The 24,749-nt window shown below is 39.3% G+C and overlaps 1 protein-coding gene across 15 annotated transcripts in view; it reads left to right on the plus strand.

Moving 5' to 3' along the window:
• The window catches only part of ABI1 (abl interactor 1), a 75,426-nt gene extending 51,353 nt beyond the window's left edge, over nt 1-24,073 (plus strand). The window contains exons 4-12 of one of the 15 annotated variants that reach the window (XM_071734986.1): nt 5,032-5,046; nt 5,824-5,924; nt 9,341-9,481; nt 11,610-11,710; nt 12,766-12,846; nt 14,452-14,628; nt 17,486-17,572; nt 21,703-21,888; nt 23,019-24,073. In XM_071734986.1, the coding sequence (XP_071591087.1) occupies nt 5,032-5,046; nt 5,824-5,924; nt 9,341-9,481; nt 11,610-11,710; nt 12,766-12,846; nt 14,452-14,628; nt 17,486-17,572; nt 21,703-21,888; nt 23,019-23,194 (1,065 nt within the window). In that variant the 3' untranslated portion in view covers nt 23,195-24,073. The remainder of the gene's footprint in view (nt 1-5,031; nt 5,047-5,823; nt 5,925-9,340; nt 9,482-11,609; nt 11,711-12,765; nt 12,847-14,451; nt 14,629-17,485; nt 17,573-21,702; nt 21,889-23,018) is intronic. The other 14 variants (XM_071734974.1, XM_071734977.1, XM_071734973.1 and 11 more) reach the window with 14 other exon arrangements.
• The last annotated feature ends 676 nt before the right edge of the window (nt 24,074-24,749 follow it).

Raw genomic sequence — 24,749 nt, forward strand, 5'->3', positions numbered from 1 at the left:
ACTTGAAAAGAATTCAAGTATTTAAAGGCAGGAATCTAAGTATCTTTTGCTGAACATGACAACTGAGTGCTGAGGGAAAAATGCAAAGTGTTTCTATCAACCATAAGCAGGTTATTGTATATTAAGGGCAGTTTAATATATTAAAATATTTTAGGGCCAAATGTGATTTTTGCCTGCTCAGTTTGGAAACTTAACAAAAAAAAAAAAAAAAAAATAAAGGAGAGAAGCAATACTGGCAACCTACATCCGGTTGCTGTTAATGGCAGACTGATTACTAGGTTATAAATAGTACTGGGAGATGTTATAGTTAAAAGATAAATGTAAAATTTCACTGGAGAGAGACTTATCTAATCATGTTTAATTCTGAAAGAAATACTGATTTGAAACCTAAACTTTCTCAAAATTATCTGTCTCTCAGTATAGTATGAGTAAAGAACAGATAAAGACTTCTGACCTACTCTGATATGGAAATTGAGACACAGGAATCATTTCTTTGAAACTGCACAGAACTAGTACAAGTGTGTTACCCTGAGTATCTGATACCCACGTACAGTCTGCCTTCTCAAAAACTTCTGTGATTAGATATCCTCCTGAACTCCACATCTTGATTTCTGTATGGAAATGTTTGAGACCTTGATGCTTTACTGGGTCCTTTCCTATCTTCCCTATCTTTATGTACAAGTACCCTTCCACTTGCTTTTCTAGCTCTGACTTTGTAGCGTTGTGATACTCCAAAACTATGCCACTAATGAGACATGAGACAATCCTTTATAAAAAAATCTAAAAGAATTGTCTGTATGGCAATTAAATTGCTTAACTGCAGGTACATAATAGTGATTCAGAAGATCTTCCTGTAGGGAAGTCCCACACAATTCTTCCTGGATTAATAATAAAGGAAATACCTTTTCAAGTAAAAGGGGAGGTTGCTTAAAGAATCATCAAGAGCAATCATGTTTTTTTTCCTGTTGTAGTTTATGACTGTGATTAACTGGTCAAAGGTAATGAATCTTAAGGCTGGTTATTGCTTTTAGAGCATAAATACTGAAGTTTGATCAGCATTTATGTCAGTCTTTAATGACAGCTTTCAGTAATTCTGGGTAGGGTAAGATATAGAGTAAAACTGGTCCTGAATTCAGGAGTTAGGAAGACTGAGCAACATACTGCATGGGAAGTACCAACCTGCATAGAGATTTGGAGTTTCTGCAGTCTGAAATTGGAGAGTTCATAGCTGAAATGTGTAGGATAAACTTGCTGATGTCAGTGTGATATAAGGGTTCTGCTCCTGTGCCCATGTGGCCTTTTGTATTTCTATGCTTATAGATAGATTTGCTCAAATAAATGAGTTGTGTACAGTGTCCCTAGCCCCAGTTTTTGAAACAGTTTGTGACTCAAATAATAGCTTTCTGGTTCCCTGAATCATGACTAATGTTCCCCTGTGACTTGTAGCTTGGCATGGAAACTATTAAAAACAGTTAGATGGCTGCCTCCTGAGGCTGGCCAGCAGAGCCCCTCAAATGTCTGGACATCCTTAGACTACAAGTAGATAACTTCTGATTGTCTTACACCCTACCCTTTCATACTGTTCTTGGTCTTTCCTTTTGGCCTCAGCTACAGAAACCTGCAGTACTGCCTTTGTCACCAAGTATTTTTGTGCCATTTAGACTACTAGGAGTGAGCATGCAGGAATTGCCAAAATAGTTGCCTTAAACAAGTAAGTCTCTGCCTTGGTACTTACACTCAATGCTAAACTGTTCCAAAACGTAGCTTCTCCTGTCCAAAACTACAGCTGAAATTCACAGTCCAGGTGCTCTTGAATTCCTGGCATCAGACACAGAAGTAGCCTCATTTTTGGCTTTGATAAATGCCTTGCATAGGTGTTGCAAACACCTGTTTTGCTTTAATTGCATTGCTCCTTTCCAACCCACTGCTGGTTCTCAGTCCCTGGCCAGCCTGTCCTCCCATGGTGTCAAAATCCTGTGAATGTGCCATTGCCCTCGCTGTGATCTTTTTGAAATGCAGCAAAGTCAACTCCTGGTTCTTGAGCCTGAGACTATGGTTTCTTTCTCTCATTTTTGTGACAGCCCTTAAAACTTCATCCAGGACTGCCACATGCTTGGCCAGTTTTCCCTGGAAAGGCAAATTTGTTCTGCTTCATTCTTCAAAACATCTCCTTTGCTATGATGCTTGCAAGAAAACCCAACCAGTACTGCTGCTTACCATGCTGCCTTGTTTCTGGGAACATCCTGATCTCTCTAGTTCTCTGCCTTGGCATCACAAGCATCCCCAATAAGCCTACACAATGTGTTTTTGTTCTGATGTGTACAGTGTCCAGGATGCTGGTACTGGGCTGCAATCTGTCTCCTGTGTGTAAAGGAATACAGCCTGCAGGAGAAGGGAGTCTGTCTTCTGTCTGAGTTTTCAGAGCTGCTCTTCCTCTGACTAAGCATTTTTCCTTTTGCACCTCTTAGCTGTTATTTTATAGACCCTTCTCAGAACAGCTTCTTTCTTCTTAGAGCTGTGAACCTTATACATGCTGCTGCTTCTCTGTGCCCTGCATTGACTTCCTGACAGAGCTCAGAACTGATCAGGTAGTTGGTGATGGTCATGTTTTGCCAACTGGATGCCTGTCCTAGAGGCATTTGTAGAGAGATGCTTGGACCTACATTAAACGAGTACCTCCTTTTGCTTTTGATTTTCTGCTGTCCTTTTTTTGGCCAGTTTTCTTAAAGTCCTAATGAATCTAAACACTCTTATCTAAACTGTTCCTAGTTCCAAGCAATTTTTAAAATTGCTTAGAAAGCACTACATTTAATTTTCATACCAAGAAATGCAGCAAGGTTGACCTCATAAGCTTAACCAATAAATACAACAAAATGTCTCCTTCTAATTAATTAGCTTATTAGAAATGGTTAAATAGCCACGTGGTTCATCTCACTTCTATATGTTTGCTTTTCTCCCTTATTTCTGTCTTTTAGAGGAGTTCCTCTGCCATAAGAAACCCTGTTCACCTTGTGTTCCTTCCTTCTGTGTTTTTCTGCCTGTATGACTTATTTATATTGACATCAACAGAGAGGACATGTAAAGAGCTTTTTACATATAGAAAGCAGTATGACAGCACTCACTAATTCTTCTGCACAATAAAGAGATTTTGTCTGTATATTGTTTAACTGGTAGCAAGAGAGATGAAGCTCATCTGATGAAGGGGTAGAGACACAAGTAAAGGTAAAGAGCTGTTGGACTTCAGCTGTATGTTTAGTATGCTAAGCAGTCCTTAGCAGTAGAAAAGTTTGAAATAAGGTGAAAATTCCGAAATGATTGCTAGCTGTTGATATACTTATTGTCTACTGCAGTGGAGACAGGCTCTCCATAAGTGCTGAGTGACACTGCATAAGGGGAGGAAAGACAGAGCTTTTTTTTTGTGTTTTTGAGGCAGGCTAATTCAGTAATAGAGGCTAGGTAGGATGCCATGTCACCCTTCCTTTTAAGTCATTAAAAGGTTTCTATCTGTGGCCTCTGGTGAGGCATGGGACCAGAAGTTTCAATTTTTGGTTTCTCTTAATAAATTGCTTTCATTATGCCCTTGCATTTGGCAGCTGGTGAAGTAAGGGGAAGGGTCACATATTCCTATGAGAGGAGAAAACAAATTTCATTGCTAAAAATCTGTTTTAAAAATACAGTATTTGGGAGACTAGCCTGACACCCGGGAAACTGAGCCTTTGTGATTGTCCATGAAATAAGTATATAGGGTCAGAAGTGGTTTAAATGCCTTCGTTCTGCCGCTCTGCTCCTGAACCTCTGCCCAAACTGAGAGTGAATGGGATGACCTTAAGATTTACTCACCACAGCTAAGTATTTTTGAATTTTGAAGCAGGTTTTGTGTTTCTGTTCTTGTAATATGAATAACTTAAAGGCAGTGACTTTCAACCTCTCGATTTGTAACCACAGCTATTTTTCAGTGGTTTTGCAGACCCTGTCAGAAATCTTGTATACCCATTGCTATATAGCATGTTTAAAATATTTTTTCTGAGTTCATGGATGCCTTTAAACTTGTCTGTGTTTCATAGAGGATGAAAAGGAGGAGGAGAAGGAGGTGCAAACCACAGTTTGAAAACCTGTACATTAGGAGGCTTGTTCTGAAAGTGATAGCTTATTTCCAAACAACCTAAAAGTAAAGCATTAGTATTTTTTATGTTTTGTGGGTTTGTGTTTACTTGTGTTTTGTTGTTTGTTTGTTTGTTTTCCATTGGAAAACATAAGTCCTTTTTCCTGGCCCCTTCCCTAAAATTGGAGAACTCAACTTGAATTTATATAAAATTTTACATTCATTTTCCTTGTGAAGCGAAGTCTTCATAATTTTTTTTCCTTCTTCAATCAAGAAGGGTGTAAAAATGATACAGTGGGGTTCTATAATGACTTGATTTAAAGAGGTAAAATTTCAGAACGACAGTCATTAGAGCACTGCCAACGCAGTTTGAGCAGTCAGCTCTGTGCTGGCTTGAGTCAGATTTCAATCAATAAACCAGAGGTGAAAGGCACTGCTGCTCATCCTGTTGGAGAACTTCCATTCCTTTATTTACCATTCAATGCAGCAGCTAGGATTTCTTCAAAACAATGTGAAGGTTAAGTATCAAAGCAACAGGCAAACTCGTGTAGCTGAAACTGGTCTTGTGAATGAATTCTTAAGTGCATGTTACCATCGAAATAGCATTGATCTGGGTTTGGTCTTGAATGCTGAGCAAGGGGCTTCTCAAACTTTTACTGCCCATGAGGAGCTGGAGAAACAAATCTGGTGAACCTTAGGTAAACTTAGTTTTGACACAAGCATTTTTCCTGTGATCACTTAGGCTCAGAACTTTCAATGACAAAGTGAGACAGTAAAATCTCTGTTAGAGTACTGGGATGTAGCTAATTATCAGTAGATGCAAATGATTTTTTAAAAATGTCATTATCTCTAGTTTAACCTGTCCTATCAGTTGTGATGGATCTGCCATTAATTTCTACCTTTTCCCCTCTTTTTTTGCCAACGTTAAGTGGCTAAAAGCCAAGGTAAGAAGTGTTATTTCTCCTTTGACCCACAGTGCCTCATGTGACTGATAGTAGAGGCTGCAGAGCCATTAAAACTGAAAACTAGCGCTCTCTTATGCTCTTTTCTGCTTTCCATAGGATATTTAGATTAAACATGCTATACTTGATTCTTTTTGTTTACAGCGTTTAGTGTGTCAATGTATCTGCGATACATTGGCATTTGCATTTATACATAGATATATTAATTTCTCTAACACATGTAGTGCTTTGCTCTGAATTCAGTAGATGCCTTGTTTCCCTTCACTTACATTTTTTTTGCAGGAGACTTCCCAGACAACCTGAATGACTCTGGTAGTCAAATAGCAGGGACAAACTGAGAAATTCTGGTCGCATGCTGACAGTTGTTGTGCTGTCAGTGTTAAAGTCTGATTTAAATTATTAACACCCAAATGGAGGTGAACACAAATGTGGCTTTCCTTTAAAGAAAACAGGGTATAAAAGATTTGTGAATGAACCTGTCGACCTCTTTGTGCCGACCTTTCCGATGTCTGTTGTAAATGAATAGCAAAAATAACATTAAGCTTGTATTTAGTCTCTGTTTTTACTGGTGTCTCGTGTGTAGCTGAAAACTTGCTGTTTGACAGCTGTCTGGGAATTCTCACTCCATATTCTTACACTTAAAAAAAAAAAAAAAAAAAAGAAAAGAAAAAAGAAAAAAAAAAAAAAAAGAGAAAAAAAAGCTGTCAATAATAGGGCTGCTCTGTTTTAAAAATAAAACCATGTTTTCCCTTATTTCAGCATGGAAATAACCAGCCTGCAAGAACTGGCACCTTGTCAAGAACAAATCCGCCTACACAAAAACCACCAAGTCCTCCCATGTCAGGCCGGGGAACTCTGGGGTAAGAATGAAATCTGCTTGGTTCCTCCTGTGTAATAGAAAGTTCTAATTGTGCTGGTGCCAGTTTCTTAAATGTGTGGATAGATGGCAATTCTGACAGTCTTTAGCAAAAAACCCAATTGCTTTTTCTGTATAAACACTTTCAGCTACACTTACTCTTATTTTCATTATAGCCTTGTGAAAGAATGCTTTTTCATGGGTGAAGATTTATTACAGATAGAGGAAAATGAGGAGGCCATTGTTAATCCTGATTTTTGGGAAGAAATCTTTAGTGACTCAAAAGTCACAATAAGGTTTTAACTTCAGTGGGGGAAAAAATGGCTGAAGTTCTTGACTACTAATTTTTTTAATATTATAAGAGGTATGAAATGGCTGTTGATACCGTGTTTGTTGCATTATGAACACTTGGGCAATGTAGATTCTCTTGGGCTCATGCATTTTTATTTTTATTATGCTTAAACGAGAAAGGATTTTGTTATTCCCAAGTCCCACTGTGCTCAGACTTCCTTGCCGTAGCATCTATTTTGCTGCTGTGGATCTGTAGGGAGTCAAATCTGCTTATCTTGGTGTGCCAGCAAGTAGCTGTTGCTAGGGACCAAAACATTAATGCTTGAGAAGCTCAGAGCACGTGCCATATGGTTTTGTCTGTCCAACAGTGCTGCTGCTTCCAAAAGGCATCCTAAACAAGACCTTCTATGTATTTATCACTTTCAGTCTTTCCTTTGTGCTGTGGGGAACTGAGGCACTGTAGGGCTGGCTGGCATGGTTGTGTTGGCTTCAGGTATCACTTGTCTGTGATAGATGGGTAGCTGGAAAAATCAGGAATAATGAGACAGAACAAGATGAGGATCAGGAGCAATGGTCAAGGAAAATTAGAAGCCGTAATTCCTTTTGTCAAAGACTTAGTGATTTTTAATCCTCATTTGACGCTTTGCTGCTTCATGCTTGCCGTGTTTGTTGTATATTCGGTAGAGAAATTACCCTAGAGGTTTCCTCAGCATGTTTTGTGAAGATTCCCATTGCTCGAGGGCATGCAATCAGTATTCCAATTGTCTCTCATCCCAGCTGAGAGAGAGTTGTTTATCAGCCCTGGAAGCTGGGTAATGCTTTCATGTCCTCTTGGAGGGTTTCTAGTGAAACAGCAGTATTGATGTACTGGTGAGCTGTCTCCTTTCAAATGCTCCCCCCCTGAGCAAGCCAGAGCTGTTCGGTTTCCTTGGCTGATGCCTGATAAGGATTAATCAGCTGCGAGTCATTTCCAGATGAGCTTGACAAGAGGCAGCAGTTGGCTGAGGGGGAGGAATAATGTGGGTTCATAACAGAGATTTCTATCTGCCCTTCTTGTTCAGGAAGTACAGCTCTTGTCTTGAGCACATATGTTCTGCCAAAGCATGAAATATCATAGGCTGAACTGTTTCCCTATTATATAAAGAAAAAAATCAGTAGAAACTGCAAGGGTACTCATGCTCTGTCTTTGATCCAGAAAAATTATAAGCGTTTAAAATCTGAGGGAGCTTGGTGTGTTACACTGGCCTTTAAGTAGGTGCTGCCTGTTGTGAAGCTTGTCCCTTCAAGGGAGGACTATTTAAAGGTGATGGGGAGGGAGTCCTGCACAGAAATTGCTCAGGTGGAAATGGAAATAACTGAAGGAAACAGAGGTCTCCTAACTGGACCAGGTAAAGGCTGGAAAACCTTGGATGCTCTGTTTGGTAGTATTACAGGGGAAAGAGTGAACTGCAGGAGCTGGATGGAGGCAGCAGTTGTAGTCATGTGTTGAGGGTCCTGGGGCAGAGCAAGGCCTTGGACTTCTTGTAGCTCTCCTTGATGGCAATGGGCATCAGCACTGCTCTGGAGTTCTGGGCAACATGGAGGTTGAGGCAATGTCAGGAAAGTGTATTTTCCTCATCTGTGTAAGGCTGACAGAAAAGCAAAGGGAAAGATGAGACTGACTGGGAAGAAATAGGTTTTTTTCTGATGCTCAGGAGTTTGAGATCTTCAGTGGAGCTGAGAAGAGCAAAGGAGAAACTGAGGCATGGTTGACCCTGAGGATGTGGTCGGGTTTTGCTTTTGGCACTGTATTTACACTGTGCAGGCAAAATAAATAGTATTAGAGAGCTGAGTGATAGTTTCTATTGCCAGTGCATTCCAAGGCAGAATACTTTAAAGCATGAGTTTTCAAGATTATTTCTGTTCAAAGCACATTTTAAATCTTCCTTGTTTATAATTTTATTTAGTGGTTTTTAGAACTCTATCTCTTACAACTGGAATACAAAGTTTCTCTATTTTTCCCACGACTGCTTGCTTTTGGCAGGTTTATAGGTGGTGGCACTCTGCAGAGTAAAAGTTCTTTATATAGACAAACTAATTTATAAACACTACAGTGCATACAAACAATTATGGTGTTTTCACTTTTCAAGAAGTTTTAATAATAAAATGTTGAAGTTAAAATTTAGTACTATTGTGTTCTATATTGTAAAAAGGAAGTCAATAAGTTTCTTAAAGCACCAGGAAGCTGTATAACTTAGCAACTCAGTTATAACCAGTAATTGAACAAATTATTAAATGCCTGTAGTTCAGTATTTTTGTATTTGCTTAGCTGGTGCATTGCCAAATTCCATGTCTTGCAAGGGATCTCTTAGTTACTGGTGAGAACTGAAGACCTCTGCAATTCAGTACAAAAAATGCACTGTTCTTAAGGGAGAATGGGTCTGGTAAATAGATCTCAGAAGATCTGGTTTGAATTTCTGACTTGATGCAGTCTGCTAGGTGAGCCTGGAAGTCTCCATACTTCATTTTCTTGGGCTGCAAAATGGAGACAATGAAACTTATTTGTGAAACACTAAGATCAGCATAAGTGAGAAGAGGTTGCTTGATTACTTCATGAAACAATGCCACTAGGTAGGAAACACACTGGTGACTGCAAAAGTAACTTGTTCTGTGAATCTTTCAGGCTCACTCCTGTCTTAATGTGTTGAACACCTTTAGCCATGAATGCTTTTGGAAAGCATTTGAAGGGGAGGGGAAGAGGGGGAAAGAGGAAATTGTTACAGTGGAACAGTCTGTCATGTGCAATGTACTGAAAGGTAACCACAGAATATTATATGGCTGTAACTATTGTATGTTATGTAATTCAAAGAATGTATTTTAGGTAATAAGCTTAGGTTAGGCTTTTAAAATCAATTTATGTACTGTAGGCCAACTTGTATGGATCTGTCTACACAAGAGCACTTTAAGGAGTTGAATGTAACCTGTCTACCCTGTCTAGTGGAATTTGTTTAATACACTGTACTGTGGGTCACTGTGCAGTGATCTGTCATGGGAACTTAAGAAAACAAATGGCTGCACTACCTCATTCATTTATCCTTTTGATTCTCTGATCCTTTATCTTTCTCTCTTCAAATCTTTTTCCTTGACCAGACGAAATACTCCTTACAAAACCCTGGAGCCAGTCAAACCACCAACAGTCCCCAACGATTACATGACCAGTCCTGCCAGACTGGGCAGTCAGCACAGTCCAGGAAGGACAGCTTCCTTGAACCAGAGACCACGAACACACAGGTAGAGCATTTTCTCACTGTAACTCTTTCTCTGCTTCACATTCTGAATGCTTACTCAAGTCACAGAAAAGCTTTGAAGCTTTGTGCCTGTTGGCTTTTTGTTGAAAAGCAAAAGCTGAGTTACTCTACCACTCTTCATTAACAGAACTGAACTGTGTTGTTGACTTCTCCAACACACAGAAATGTGTTCATAATGTAGAAGCCTCATTGTGTCCAGCTTCCATAATCCACAGGCCTCATTTTATATACTAAGTTTATTTTGCTCTTTGGCTTTTGTTTCCCAAGAAAAAGCGAACTTTCAAATTTATGTAGTTGCAAGGCAGGATAGTGGTGGATCCTTATGTTTTTGAAGCTGCATTATTAACCTTAGCCTAAAATACACTTCAGCTTTTTGTTGTTGTTTTCAAGACCACTAATTGCAAAGGAAAATTTCTGTTGATTAGAAACACTGTGATGAAGGTAGTCTGAAAGAGCTGATTGCTTTCTTTTGGCTAAGACTTAATGCTCATAATCAGTGCTAGCCTGATAGAAGTCGAAAATAAAACCTATTCACAGAGCAGATATTGGCATCAGCCAGTTGACTTGTTTAAGGACTTTGATGAAAGAATAGTATGTGTTTTAGGTGAGAAGATTGTTACAATTGTACCTTTTTTTTAAATGTTATTTTTTTCTAAAATTGGAAGGCTAGCTCTTTCTCTGAGCCTCTTGAGTGAGCTAGGGTTTTTCAGTTTAATTTTCATAGGCTGCAAGGAAAATACAGACTAGAGAATTCAGTGTAGCTAGAAGAAAGAGGTTAGATGATTTTTGAGAGAGCTTAATTTTTTAATTTTAACTTCCAGGAGACAGTTAAACACAGTAGGTCACTAATAAGGGCTGAGAGAGTAATTTGGACTGCTGGATCAATTGATCATGAAATACTGTCAGAATTAAGTAACTTCTAAATCTGTCTGCAGTGAAGATCTTGTTAATCTGTTTAGCTGGCTACTGTGAAGGCTCCCTACTCCTGCCTTGCAAGATCTTTTATGTAGAATGCAGTTAGAAATTCAGCTGCAACCATGGTGACAAGATGAAGGTCTTCAGCAGACAGAACACTAATTTTGAAGGAATTATCTTGGCTTCCACTTCAGGTCACTGAGTTGGTTTTGGGTTTTTTTTTTGTAACAGTGTTATTTTCTTAAAATATATTTGATTTGTATTTTACTCTTGACAGCACTGCTTTGTAGCTAGCCAGTAATGGTGAATAAACTGTAGCATCACTGAGCACTCTTTAATTAGCATGGATGTGTTAAAGTGGTATTTTGGCTTCAAAACATTTTTACTACTTAGTTCCCTTTTTATTACCAATTTAATCTATGTTAATTCAAGCCTTGGCCTAAGGGAGTGCTTATGGATAAGTATAAAGACAGATTCCACCTGAATATTGATTCTTTTTCATCTCCCTCAGTGAAAAGAAGTGTTACAGCCTCCAATAGCCTGTGTAGAAATGTGTGTTCTACTAAAACCCATGTCTCTGGCATATTATCTAATGGTACATTGACAGATTTTGACCGGAGTGCGTATTGTTACCTTTCAGACTATCTTAGTAAAAAACTTCTAGTACACAAGAAGTGTGTGCATGGGCTGTGGGAAGTGTTAGATATACAGAAAATTATCCACATGAAGCCCCAACTGGCTTATCATGGCTGGTCTGTTAAAAAGTTTTCGATATAAGCTATTCTGAGTGGAGGAAATGTTCCTTTAGCCAAGAGCATAAATAATTCTTTGTAGTTCAGGCATGAGCTCTTCCAGCCCCAGCTTATTACTTTAAAATATTACAAGGCCTTTAAACTGCTCCTGCAGTTGTGACTCCATTGCCTAGATCTGGTATGGTTGCTTACCTTTTTGGTTTTTAAAGCATTTAATTAGACATTTTATGTGTAGTGTTGCTTATCAGCTTCACTAATTCCATTTATTAGGAGTGTAATGCATCAAGACTCAATTAACTGTTTACAATGGTAGGTGGAGATGGAGGCATTTTACAGGGGATTCTTCAACAGTCTATAATAGAGTTAGGCTAGCAGAGCTCTCACAAAAAGTGTGACAGCCCTTGTAGGAAATACTGTGCTAATAGTTGTGTTTTTGTTTTACAGTGGTAGTAGTGGAGGAAGTGGCAGTCGAGAGAACAGTGGCAGCAGCAGTATTGGCATTCCCATTGCCGTGCCTACACCTTCACCACCAACCATTGGACCAGGTAGGTGGGACTCTTCCCAAGTTAACCTAGGGCCATAGTGTCAGTCACTTGTGTTTGCAGAGGGATTTTAGCAGAATATGATAGGGTAGAAACTGCCCTGAGGCACAGTCCTAGTCAGAAAATCTCTGTGCTGTGGAACATCGAGAGTTATATTTCTTTACCAAAAGTACTTGCAGAACAATCACTTGCAGAACAATGGTTAAAATACCATTGCTGGTCCATGTTTTTAGAAGATAATCAAAGGGAAGAGAAGACAGAAGGAGAGAGGTGTGTCCTTTTAAAGCTTAAGCATATTTTATAATTGCCTATCTACAATTTGGCATTTGTGAATGCCCTGAAAAGCAGCAGTGACTACGTATATGTTTGATGTGGAATGTTGCCTTCTGAAATAGCCTGCTAACTTTACCATCTGCCAGAGATGGTATGTACATGTTCTTCTTTTAATTAAATAAAGGTCTTCAGATAAAACACAAAAGATGACCCATGAAAACACAACTAGGAGTAGAAGTCAGGCTTATCTACCAGTGTTGCTTATGCTACAGTTACAGTCTGAGGTTGCTAACCTATGCTGGGGATCACTAAGAGAGGTGGGAGAACTCGTGTGTCTGTGATGGCACAGCAATGAGAGAATCATGCAGGATGTCTTGAATTGAAAGTAAAACTCCTTTGTCTTTAAGAAGGATGAATGGTGAAAATATATAGGATCCTTCTTCATTACAAGCCAACAGACTCAATCACTTGGTTACTATCTGTGAATTTTGTAAGCACAAAAAGCTAATTTGCACAAGAGTAGAGTTTTGGTGTCATGTAATTTTGATACTGCATCTCTTACATCTCTGTTCCTACAGTAGTACAAATAGGCATGAAGTCTTACATTAAAAATCAATGGGAATTAAATTCTGCAGGTTCAGAACCTGTATAGGATCAGTTTGCATCAGCTGACCAAAGCTGAATTTCTCTTTTTATTTGGTAAGCCTTTCAAGTGCCCATGCTTTATAATTTTTTATTTTTTTAATAATATATGGTCTAATTGGGAATATAAACTATTTTATTAGCACATATTTCTGTTCCTCCTCCTCCTGGAGCCCCGCCAGCACCACCACTGCCACCACCTCTCCTGATGGGCAGTCTGATAGGTGAGACCTGTGTCAATGCTGAAGTGATTGCAGTCATGCTGCATAATCAATAATCATCTCTTCCTAATGGACTTAGTGAAGCTGTTTTTTCTTCTGTAGTGGGGTCAACATGATTTTTAGTGTATGTCCTGGTTTGGGTCAGGTCTGTGATTTTTAATTTTGTTTGATTTTAAACAAATCTAATCTCCACTAATTTCCTGTGGTTAAAGCCTCTGAAGGTAAAAGCACAAGGCATGGAGAAAAGGCTGTCAGTTGCTTAAAATCTCTGTTCCCAATAAAGTTAATATCCAATTAGTCTGATCTGTAAGAACTCAAAATCAGTTTGAATTATTGCTATTCTGTTGTATCACTCCTGCAGCTGAAACAAAGCCCACAACAGTTGCACTCTGGCTTAATCTGTAGCAGATAGGTAGGGTGATGTATGTATTCTGTCCTGTGGGCACTGAAAGGCTGAAGTGTCTGTCACAGGGACTTGGGTTTCAGTCTGTAATGCTGCAGCTGGGTGTCAAGCTGGAAGACTTGAGGATATGAACTATAACAGTTCTAGAAAATTGGCATCAAACATTACATATAGCTGTTAGGATGGGGATCTAAAAGTTGTACTTCTCAAAACAGGAAGGAAAAAATACCCACCCTTTTCTGTCTCAGGATCATGACAGAATTCATTGATTGTGTTATGAAACTAACTTTGGAGGCTTTCACCCACATAACCCTTTGCACTTTCTCTTGCTGAAGTGGTAAGTGAAAGTGACTTTGGATAGCTTTACAGGACTGCAAACTTCTGATCACACACTGTGTATATATGTGTGTATGTGCATTTTTGTATATAGCTATTGTTGATACATATATATGAAAGCATAAAAAAACCTATTGCAAACCAATTTTTGCATTTAAAAATTGTATTTGTAAATGCCACATCAATGTGTGAGATTCATTAGTTTGCAAGGTGTGATCCTTTTCTTTGTCTGTCAGAGATTAATCCAAAAGAGAACTTAAATTATTTTATTAACCTTGAAGTCTGTGCAGCAAGCATGTGGAAGGTAAAAAATGGGTGTTCATCTTGAAGAACGAGTGACATGTCTTTCTCTCAGTTGGCATTGCTGGTTCTGATTTGTTAGTTCCAATTCCATCAATATAAAAGCACAACTGTCAAATATGATTGATAAATGTGCCAAGTGTTAGAAGCTCATGACATTTAGTTTACTGTTTTGTTAGTGTCTTTTTATATTAGATTGGAGACAAGTTTTGGTTCACAATGGAAAACATTTGCTTCAAGCCTAGTGTGGATTTTTTTTTTCCTGTGTGCTTTTTAATAAAGGGTATTGCATGTAGAATAATTGAGATATGCTTAGGAGTTGGCAGCTGATTAATTTTTCCAGTCTGATCCAGTCTTTCAAAGTAGTTTTATGTCCTGTACGTTTTTTCTCATTGATTATAACACGGATGTTTGTTTTCTGGTGATTTCCTGTTAATGGCCTTAAATTACTGGAGACCTGTAATCAAGTATTTCTCATGTTCTGGGCTTTTTTTCTGTTTTCTGCATTCTGTCCCAAGTAATGCTCTGCTTAAGTCTTCTCCTTGGTTCCTCTGGCTAATGCTTTTCAGCTGCTCCGGGTTCAGCTCCTGATTCCCAGTATGGCACAATGACCAGGCAAATCTCACGACACAACTCTACCACTTCTTCAGCATCTTCTGGTGGATACAGACGGAACACTTCTGTGACTGCCCCATTTTCTGCTCAACCTCATGTTAATGGCGGGCCTCTTTATTCTCAAAATTCAAGTAAGCTGCTGAGCTCTGAAATCTCAAACTGTCTTGAGCAAAATGATTGTGAAAGCATGCATGGCATTTTAATTATTTTATGAAAAAGCATCAATCTGATAACTGCTTTCTTTCCTAAAACAGAAGGAAAAACAAACAAGAAAAACCACATGGAAGTTGTACACTGATTGCAGTATATGCAATTATACTGTTTGCCCCTCTGACTTGTTTGCTGCTACTTATGACAAGAAATTATTTTGATTGCCTGTCTAATTAGAGGCACGTTATACTTAGCATTTCAGGTGTGCTCAGAGAACATAAACTAAAAACAAGTATTTTTTTTTTTGCAGGAGACCTAATATGGTTGTAGCACAGGCCCTTCACTACAGGGCTAGTGTCAATAGAATGCTGTCAGAGCACAGTGCTCATGGAACAGACTTTTCCCTTTCCACACTTCCTCTCTGTCTCTTTCCTAAATCCTTTCTTGATTCCAAGTTTGTCCTTTGTTCTTAGTTTTAAGCTTGACTGTTAAAGAAGAGCTCAGCCTCTGTCTTTTTAGCAGACTTCTTCTCTGTACTTCAGCACTGGCAGTAGCATATAGCTGGAGATGAATGAGGGAAGGTATGGATAGCATGGGGAAGCGAGCAGATTTTTGTCAGCAGCATCCTACCTGGTGCCCAGCAGGGCAAATGAGGTTAACTGAGAAAAATCTGCAAAATAAGGGTATCCTTGAGTGTTGGTAGAAAGCTGTTTCTATCAAGAAACTTAATCCTTTCTATTTCTATAAATTTTGACTAGATACACAGAGAGGAGTGAGAGTCCTCTAATGGTTTCTAGTGGTGTTGTTCAGCATGCCAACTCTTTTTTAACTTCAGGGTTATATTTCTTTTAAAAAGAAATCTTGGTGATTGGGCTGAAGATCACTTTGGATCAGTGTTTGTGTACTTTTAAGGAAAAAAACCTATGTACAACATTTGAGACACTGAGGTGAAGAATTTTCTTAGTAGCTTACAACTATTACATTTGTAATCAGAAAGCATTTTTTATATTCAGATACAGTACATATCTATTTTTTTCCAGTCCTGATTTTCCTCCCACTCTCTCACTCGTACTGGCCTTTCATACTCCTTTTTTTCCAGTCCTGATTTTCTTCCCACTCTCTCACTCATGCTGGCCTTTCATATTCCTCCACACTCTTGTTTCCTCAAATTAGTTCACCAAAACAACACAAGCTCCTTCATGTTTGAGCAGTTGTGCTCTGTTGAATAAACAGGGCTTCTGGAAATAGTTCAGTTGTCTTAAATGCTGTGCACACCACTGTTTCTGAACATTTACATTTGTCCCAAGCAATTTTTTGCTCAAATGCAGGTGCTGTTCCTTACTGTAGCCTCTCTGGTGTTTTCAAAATACTGATTGTCAACATTTTAAACCAGTATTTTGATGGGTGTGGTTTTCTACTTTAAACTGTTTCCTCTGTTTCTGTAACTGGTGATTTTTAATTTTTTTTAATACTGCTGTCTCAACATTAAATACAAATCCCATGTTTCCTTAAAGTTTTACTTTTCATGCTAACAAATGCTCTGTTTTTTCTTAGATGTTTACTTCAGTTTTGTGAGAAGCCTGTTTGTGACCCCGTTTTTGTTGATAATTTATCCCATACAGTTTATTTGATTTATTGATTTTGTAATGAACTCAAATGATCCATTTTTATTCGTCAAACATTAATCTTAGTTATGGCTTTATTTAAAACTGTTGCTTACTTGGAAGTACAGAACCTCTTTCAAATTTGGTTCCAACTAGATTCCCCTGCTGAATTCCCATCTTCCCAGGAATTTTTCTGCTTCAGTGCAGATTTCCCCTAAGAAGGGGGATGGTATAAACAAATGAGTTATCGTTATGTTAGGGTTTTTTGATTTCCCCTGCTTCATGGGTAGGTGTCCTGCCAGGGCTGATACTTGGAATCGTGTGCCCTACTGCTACCATGCCTCTTTCCTACCTGTAGAGGGAAGAGTTGAGCATCTCAGCTGTTAGCCCAGTGTCTCAGCACTGATCCCACGTCTCATATCTTACTACTCACCAAATAGGTACATACTTGAGAGAAAACGAACTTGGAAGTGCTTCCTTGGAAGCTCTGCATGCTAGTGTAGCCAGTTGAAGCCTTCACCAGCATTCTAGGTTGCCGAGTGCCTCTAACCACAGAAGACATGATTTGAAATGAAGTTCCATTCTCCTCCGAACCCACCATGAGCAGTGATGTCCCTTTTTCTGTGTAAAACAAAAGCACAGTAAGCCAAAGCACTGCCTCTTATCCCAAAAGAACAAAGTTTCAGGAGGTCCGCTGTGAATATTAAATAGCAGCATTATTTCCCTTGTAAAGTATTTGTCTTAGTGTCAGTGCTGCTTTGCTGCATTGATGTAGTGCTCTACTTCTATTTTAGAGGAGTTCAGAATCTTGCAAAACATCACCTCTACTTCTAGTAGTGTAGTTTGAAAAGATGAGTAACTTTCAGTAATCCTAATTTGGCTGCAAGAGGAAGAGCTCAGGTTTTGTGTGCTTGCCAAGTGAAGCAGAGCAAGTCCCTTCACACACGCACCCTGTGAGCTTCCAGACACGCAGCCTGCGCTCGGCTTTTTGTTCAGCTAAACACGGGGCACGCTTTGCTTTTTGATCCTCGATTGGCTAACCACGAATTCAGCCTTGTTGGGAACACAAGCTTGAAGAAGGTTCTTCTGTGTGTGTTCTTGTTGTTCTTTACATACTTTGTTTTGTGGTCCTCGTTACTGACGGCTGCTTTTGTTTGTTTCCTTTTTTTTTTTTTTTTTTTTTTTTTTTTCCTGTGTCTGACTTTCCCCGATATGGTGTGTGTGTTGCTACCAGTTTCTATCGCTCCACCCCCTCCCCCTATGCCTCAGTTGACTCCACAGATACCTCTCACAGGCTTCGTGGCCAGGGTGCAGGAAAACAGTAAGTTTGGACGAGCTGAGCTGTTAAAGGGTAGAGCCTACTTTCTTCTAGCATGCATGGCTGGCAAGTCAGACTCTATTATGTTTCCTTTTCCAGAAGCTAATACCATCTTGCATTCTAGTGTCAATATGCTATTGGAGCTGAAGGGCACACTCTTCAATATTTTATAACATATGCATGATTATTACTGATACATTTAAGTTTTGACCTGCAAATTTTTTTGTGAATATAGAAATGTCTTATTAAAAATATTAATTTTGTGTTGAATCATCCTCCCCGAGGCTTTTTCACTGGGAATAATTGATTAGTTTTTATTAGAAAGGCTTATGTAGACTGTCAAAATATATATTGTGTGATCATTGACTCTGATGCTGTGGTAGTTTCCAGGAAGCTTTACAGTCAATTGAAAATGTGCAGTCTTGTGATCTAATGCCATTACAAAGAAGCTTGTAAGATATTTCTCCTCTTTGCAGCCTTTCATTTTCTCTTTCTTTGTATTCTCTAGTCAGATTTCCCTACTGAGCTTCTTGCAGCAAAGCTCTGCTTGTTAGGTTTGCCAGACATGTGCTCCCTGGTTAAGATATGTGCTACAAGGTGTTCTATACTGGTAACTCTGCTTTTACTATTACTTCTTGATTCATTTTGGGTGAGCGTTACTGTCCCAAACGCTAGTGCAGGTGTAATGGTGTTCCTGATCTGGGAACATCTTTCCTTTAGGAGTACATTGCAGTTCTGTAAACAACAGAGTGAATGCAAAATACACAGGGCATGAAGTAAATATGAAATGTTTTAAAAGTGTTTGGGAGCCATAGCAAAATTTGCTAGCATCTCAGAGGCTACTTCTATATATAAGCTATATAGTTACAGCATACATTTAGGGACCCCCCAGCTCTGATTTTTGCTGCTGCTCAGCTTCTCCATTAGAGCTTTTACATGGTCGTGTTCTGAACATTCCCTTACAAGTTAGGAGTCTCTCTGATTCTCATTCAAAAAGAAGGTATTTTGGTATTGTGCTGGGTGAATAGTAAGAATTGTGTTGATGTAGAATAGTATGGCATAAAATTGTATTGATGAACCTTTCCAAAATTCAAGGTGTAGTGTTAAACCTACTGAGGATGAAGGTTATGGAATGTCTTCATTTGCAGATAAACTTGAGAAAATTGATACCTGCTTCTGAACTGTTCCAAGTATTTTCCTCCTGAAGATAACACAGCCCTTGGGAGAGCAGAGGTGAAAGGGCCAGACTTCCTCACGTCTGCAACAACAAAATGCAAGCTGATTTGTGAATGAGGTGGCAGCAAAAATAGCTGGAGCTTGAAATCCAGTCTTAGGAACCTTTCTTTTTATTTCTTTCTTTTAGCAGTCCCTTGGGTTTAAGGGTTATATAATGAGTATGGCTTTGAGCTGTTGCTGCCTTGCAAGGAGGCAGGGGTGCGTGGGGCAGTCTGCGTATGCTCAGCAAACTGGCTGTAGAGGCTGTTGAGTTTTGGCATTGTGTGCTAGACTTTCATCTGCCTCATTTTCTGCAAGAAGTCTACAGGGGAGTGGAGTTAAGGAGACATGTGAGTAGGCTTGCCTTATCATAAAGGTCTGTGGCTTTGGAAAGTGACATCCCCTGCTCTGTGGACTTCTTTCAGAGAACAAGGACAGAGGGCTTAGAAATTCTGCAGCGCCTTTTTTCCTGCGCCCTGTGCCCAAACTGTGGGTATCTCCTTCAAAGAGATTTTTCAGTGTGTCCAGTGATGACAGGTTGGATGTAAATTGCTGTATTGTCATCCCCTGCCCTTTCAAAGGGAGTCTGCTGGTACCCACTTAAAGAATAGAGATGTGAATACATAAAAGATGTCTCAAGTTGGAGCTGTATAAATACTGGTCCTCTTACCCTTTCTCATTTAGTGTGGTTTTCTGTATGCTTTGTTTTTGCTCCCCCAGGAAAAGTAATGCTATTCTAGAGTCTGCCTGCTTTAAGATCAGAACGGGGAAAATTGTAGGTTAAGATTCAAGAGGTGGGGGGATGCTTCATGGGGTGGCACTTGTCTAATTTTCTGTTTCATTCTCTCCCCTTGTTTAAATGTGAATTTGAATTGTTTTAAATGTTTCCCATAATGCATGCAGTGTGTGCACTGCATCTCAGTTAGGGTATGTGTTGGCACTTTCACACTTGCATTTCCTGCCCTCTTTTCTTCTTTTCAAATAAGCAACTTCATTGTTGAATAAATGAAACTTTTTGCATTTCTTAAGGTAAGGACTTCTCAAGATCTCAAAAGATTGTTGTCCTAATACTGGCTTTTTATACTGTCTGCCGATGAAAAGGGGAGAAATACATTTTGTGAAAGATGTGCTGAAACTACTGCACAAAACCAATCCATTCATAAACAGTGCTGTCATGTGTCAGTGGTGGATTAATGAAGCCTGCCTGTGAGTTCTATTCAGTAATACAGGCAAGACATAGCATTCACTTGGCCAAAGACTTTGTTAGTCTCCAAGTGACATAAATGGGCTTCTGTATGGGAGAGGAATCACTAATACAGTGGCAGCAATTCTTGCTGATGAAGAGAGCTGTGGGTTATACAGCTCAGCTGGTCAAGCTGAAGAGGAGCTAAGCTTGCACGTGAAATACAGCATCAGGTCTTCAAGGGACAGAGAGCAGGCTGCGTGCCAGACCCGAGGCAGCCTCTGCCCCAGCAGCTCCTGAAGGCTTCTGTCCCCTCACAGCAGGAGATTTGGCTTCCCCTATACCAGTGCAGATGAGCTGACCCAGCTAGGATGTGGGATCTGTGTTCAAGACCCTTTTCAGGCGCATGTGGCTGAAGAGCAAAGGTCAGTCACTGCTGGAGTACTGGCCAGGTAAAAGCAAAGAGCATCAGAGCAAATGGAAACTCTGTTTCTAATCTGCGGTACCATTGTAACTGGCAGTTCTTAGCAGCTACTCGGTGTTGCTCATCCATTGCCCTACAGGTTGGCTTTCTTAAAATTAGTGAAGTGTGCTGGAGCTCTGTGTTCAGGAGCACATGCCCAGCCTGATGGCTTCTTCCAGTCTAACCCTTACTACGGCTGTGGTTTTCAGCCTGTTCTTAATATGCAGATTTCCAAATCTCTTGTAATTAAATCTGTATTGCTATGTAATATAGTTGAGTTTAGTGACAGTAACTGGGCTTCATAGTGTTTATACCTAGATCTGTGTGTAGTGGACCACAGTTTCCAAGGAATAGGATAAGTGACTTGATGTCTTGCATCTGAGCATGTTCTCTGTCTCCTTTGCTGCCAGCTGCTGTGAACATTACTGAAAACTAATTTGATGAACTGATTTTAAGAGTGATTTGTACCATAATGCCTTTCTCTTTTTCCCTTTCCCAAAGCAACTTTTAATTGATCTGATTGAAGAATCTCAGGGCAGGCACTTGATATTTTGGATTATATGCTTAATTTCTTGAGCACTTTTTCCCCAAGAGCAGCAGCTGCCTGATGTAGCTTTCCAGTTAATTGAATCCTGGATGTGTGCACGCACAAGCTAGTCTGTAAGATAAGATTCTGTACAAATGTTTTCTCCTGCAGAAGGCTTACGTGGCTTTCTCTTACCTGGTCAAATCTTTAAACACCAATCTCTTCCCCTTTTTCTAATGATGCACACCAGATCTTTTTGTCCGCTTAATGCTAGCTCTGAGAGAGAAGGAATCCAAGGAAGCAGTGTTGAGAAATAAATTGATTGTTATAGATAAAGGATTTGTTAAAAAATAATCAAGTTGCTGGTCCAGTCCAGAGGCCTGTTGCTGCCTGGCTCAGAGGGTGCCACTCGGAGTCCTCCCATAGCTATCGGCTGCAGCTGCCCCTCAGCGCATGGACGTCGGAGCAGGAACCTTTCCTCTCTGCTGGTGTTCGGCTTACGCCCTGCAGCATGTGCTTTGACTCCAGTAGCATTTATACATAGATCTGACCACTAATAACAGATGTACTTGTATGTCGTAGATGTTAATACAATGCCTCTGTTTCTAATCAGTGCATGGTATCATAGTGCATGCTATGTGTGTTGTCCCCCTACTCCTTCTGTTTACCGTCTACAGCCTCAGGTTTGTTTGCATCTCCACATTGTTTTGATATAAGAAAAAAAAATAATCTCCAAACATTTCTAGTTGCTGATAGCCCGACTCCTCCCCCACCACCGCCTCCTGATGAGATGCCCATGTTCGATGACTCTCCTCCTCCTCCACCCCCACCCCCCGTGGATTATGAGGATGAGGAGGCTGCTGTTGTGCAGTACAGTGATCCCTATGCAGATGGAGATCCTGCTTGGGCACCTAAAAACTATATAGAGAAAGGTAAGAGAAGCGTTGCAAATCTGTGTTACTGCAGTATCAGAGGATTAATGGTATCTGAAGGGGTGAAGGACTAAGCTTGGGTCTAATGAAAACAACCAGTGTCCCTGCGAAGTCAGAACCTGAACTATTCTTTCCTTGGTTTGTCTGTGGCTATGCTTAATGTTATAAAATATAATCCTTCTTTGGAAGGATTATAAAATACCTTCAGGCATTCTAAAATGGATAAAAAAATTTCTTTGTTATGAAAAGCAGATAGCTTTCATCTTTGCTGGACCTGAGGATTGCTGGGCAATCATGTAGAAATAGTGTTGCAGAAAGGCCAGAAAGACCAAGCTCTATTTATCCCATCAAACTAGATAGCTAGGGCAGATCATTAGACTTACAACTATAAAATGTAGTGAGATTTCCTTGGAGAGTTATTAGTGACTCTAAATCAGCAGACTTTAAACTGTACTTAGGTATGAACTCATATAGTAAATGCCTTTTCCCATGAATAATTGAGAGGCTGATTTCCTGCCTGTAGAGTTGTTGGCTGTGTTCTGACAAACGACCATTTTGTCAACAGCAATGTTGCTGTTTTCTCATGATCTGAGACCATCCGTATCTGTGCAGTGGCTTTAAGCAACTATGATTACAAGATAATACACTGAAGTACATGCCCTGTATAGGTGCAGGGACCGTAGTGTAGAATTGTTTTTCTGCTGGTTTGTTTTTACAGAATGATTTTTTATGGCTTTCTCTTTTTTTCAAGAGATCCCTTCACAGGGATTTTTTTGAGGTAATCAGACCAGAAATGACTGCCGTACTCATTAAGCCAGTTATTTCATACATTTCAGCTTTTAGGTATCCATGTGCTCTGCTTTACTCTGTCACAGTCAAGTGTACCCTCTCTGGCAATAGTTTAACTGAGCATTCAGTGCAATCACCACCCACTTCTTACTGGTATCTCACGTTGCAAGGAAAGTGAAAACTAATTTTCTGGACTTACTGTTCAACAAGGAAAGCATGTGAATTCATTATAGAACATCCCAGGGTAGCAAGCAAGTCTTTCAAAAAATAAGTGCACTTCAAGAAATGCTAATACTGATGCTATTAATAAAATGCTAAACTTGTCCCTGTTCAATCCACAGTTGTTGCTATATATGACTATACAAAGGACAAAGACGATGAGCTGTCATTTATGGAGGGTGCAATCATTTATGTGATAAAGAAGAACGATGATGGCTGGTATGAAGGAGTTTGCAATCGAGTAACTGGCTTGTTTCCTGGGAATTATGTTGAATCCATCATGCACTATGCCGATTAAAATCCTTTGCTTTTCGAAGTTGGGTCTTGTATTCAGTCATACCATGATTATTTACAAGGGGAAACTAAAAGCTAACAGAGTTGTCTTAATATACTTTCAAAACAATGTGCCCATTTCTTCAGGCCATACTGTTTTAATGGTATGATTGAATGTCATCTAAGTCTCTGGAGACATTATGTCTTACCTGATGGCAATTTGTAAAACAAGCAACTGTCTATAACTGGTTATACTTATTTACTTATGCATTGTTAATTTTATGACCAGCCTAAATATTCTGGGGAAGTAGGGTATAATATTTAATGAACCATGATTCAGATTGTGCCATTACATTTTTCAGTACAGCATGGTAACTAACACTATGTTAGACTAACATATTAAAATCTGGATGATAAGTTTAATGTTAGTGCTGGTCATATTACTTTTTGTTTAGACTCTTTGCTCATTCTTGAACTATATTGTTTAAAGCATGCATACAAACTTATGTATTGAAATATACTTTTTTAAAAATCCAAGATGCTTCCAATTGTTGTAATATTTACCTGGAGTATTCTCACTAAAGTCTATTACAATGAGTTGTTTGGGTCTAAGGTGTCCATGTGAATCAAAAAATGGGTGGTCTTATGTATGTGTAATTTGTACCCGAGTTTTTTTAATGAGTAAATTTACATTATGACTTTTTCCATTCATAAATATATAAGTGAACCAAAGGTCTTGTCCATTACTTTGTTGGCTGGCTTGGCAAAGAAGTTTGGAATGCTAACGTAGCAAAATCACAGCTGTGTTATCCCAGGCAATGTACAAAAAAAGCAAATGTTTGTAATGTGACTTTATCACTGACAGAGGGCAAATAAATTAGATATGAAACCTGAATTCCACATTTATACATACTCTTAGAAGTTCTTTTCTTCCAAAATTAATTTTAGTAAGGCTTATTGATTGAATTTAGTTATCTAAATGCTGTAAGTTGAACACCATCTGTAACTGACAATTTTTCAGTGGGATTTTTATCTGTCTTGGTGATGTGCCCAACTGAACAGAGATGGCAGCCTGTCCTCAAGATATGACAAAGGGGGAACAAACATGACAGGAACTTACTCAGCCATTGTGTTCAGGGATTGCAGGCAGAGATAGAGACATTATGTACTTCCCTGTTCTACAGATCCTGTGGCTTAAATATCCTGAAAGTGTGGCAGTACTGGGTAATTACTGTAAGAGGAATGTGTCTGGAACTTCAAAGCAGACTTCTAGGAGGGTTCTGAATATGCTTTTTAAATGTGTGAGTAATGGAAAGCGATGGAGTTGAAGCTTTGATGGGCTGCTGAATCATTCATTCTTGGTGTGAGTTAAAAATACTGAGCTGTACCAGTCTCAAATTCTGCATCTTGTTAACTGCAAGCAAGAAGCAACCACTACCACACCTAAGTTTCATTACTAATTGGAAATCTTATTTTTGTACGTAACCAGTTAAAGTCTGCATATAGTCTTTTATAATAAACCAGTTCCTGTATATGTAAGTCCAGGTACTTCCATAGTTTAACAGCCAGAAAAGCATTTG

The sequence above is a fragment of the Heliangelus exortis genome, chromosome 2, assembly GCF_036169615.1.
Source record: "Heliangelus exortis chromosome 2, bHelExo1.hap1, whole genome shotgun sequence".
NCBI classification, from domain to species: Eukaryota; Metazoa; Chordata; class Aves; order Apodiformes; family Trochilidae; genus Heliangelus; species Heliangelus exortis.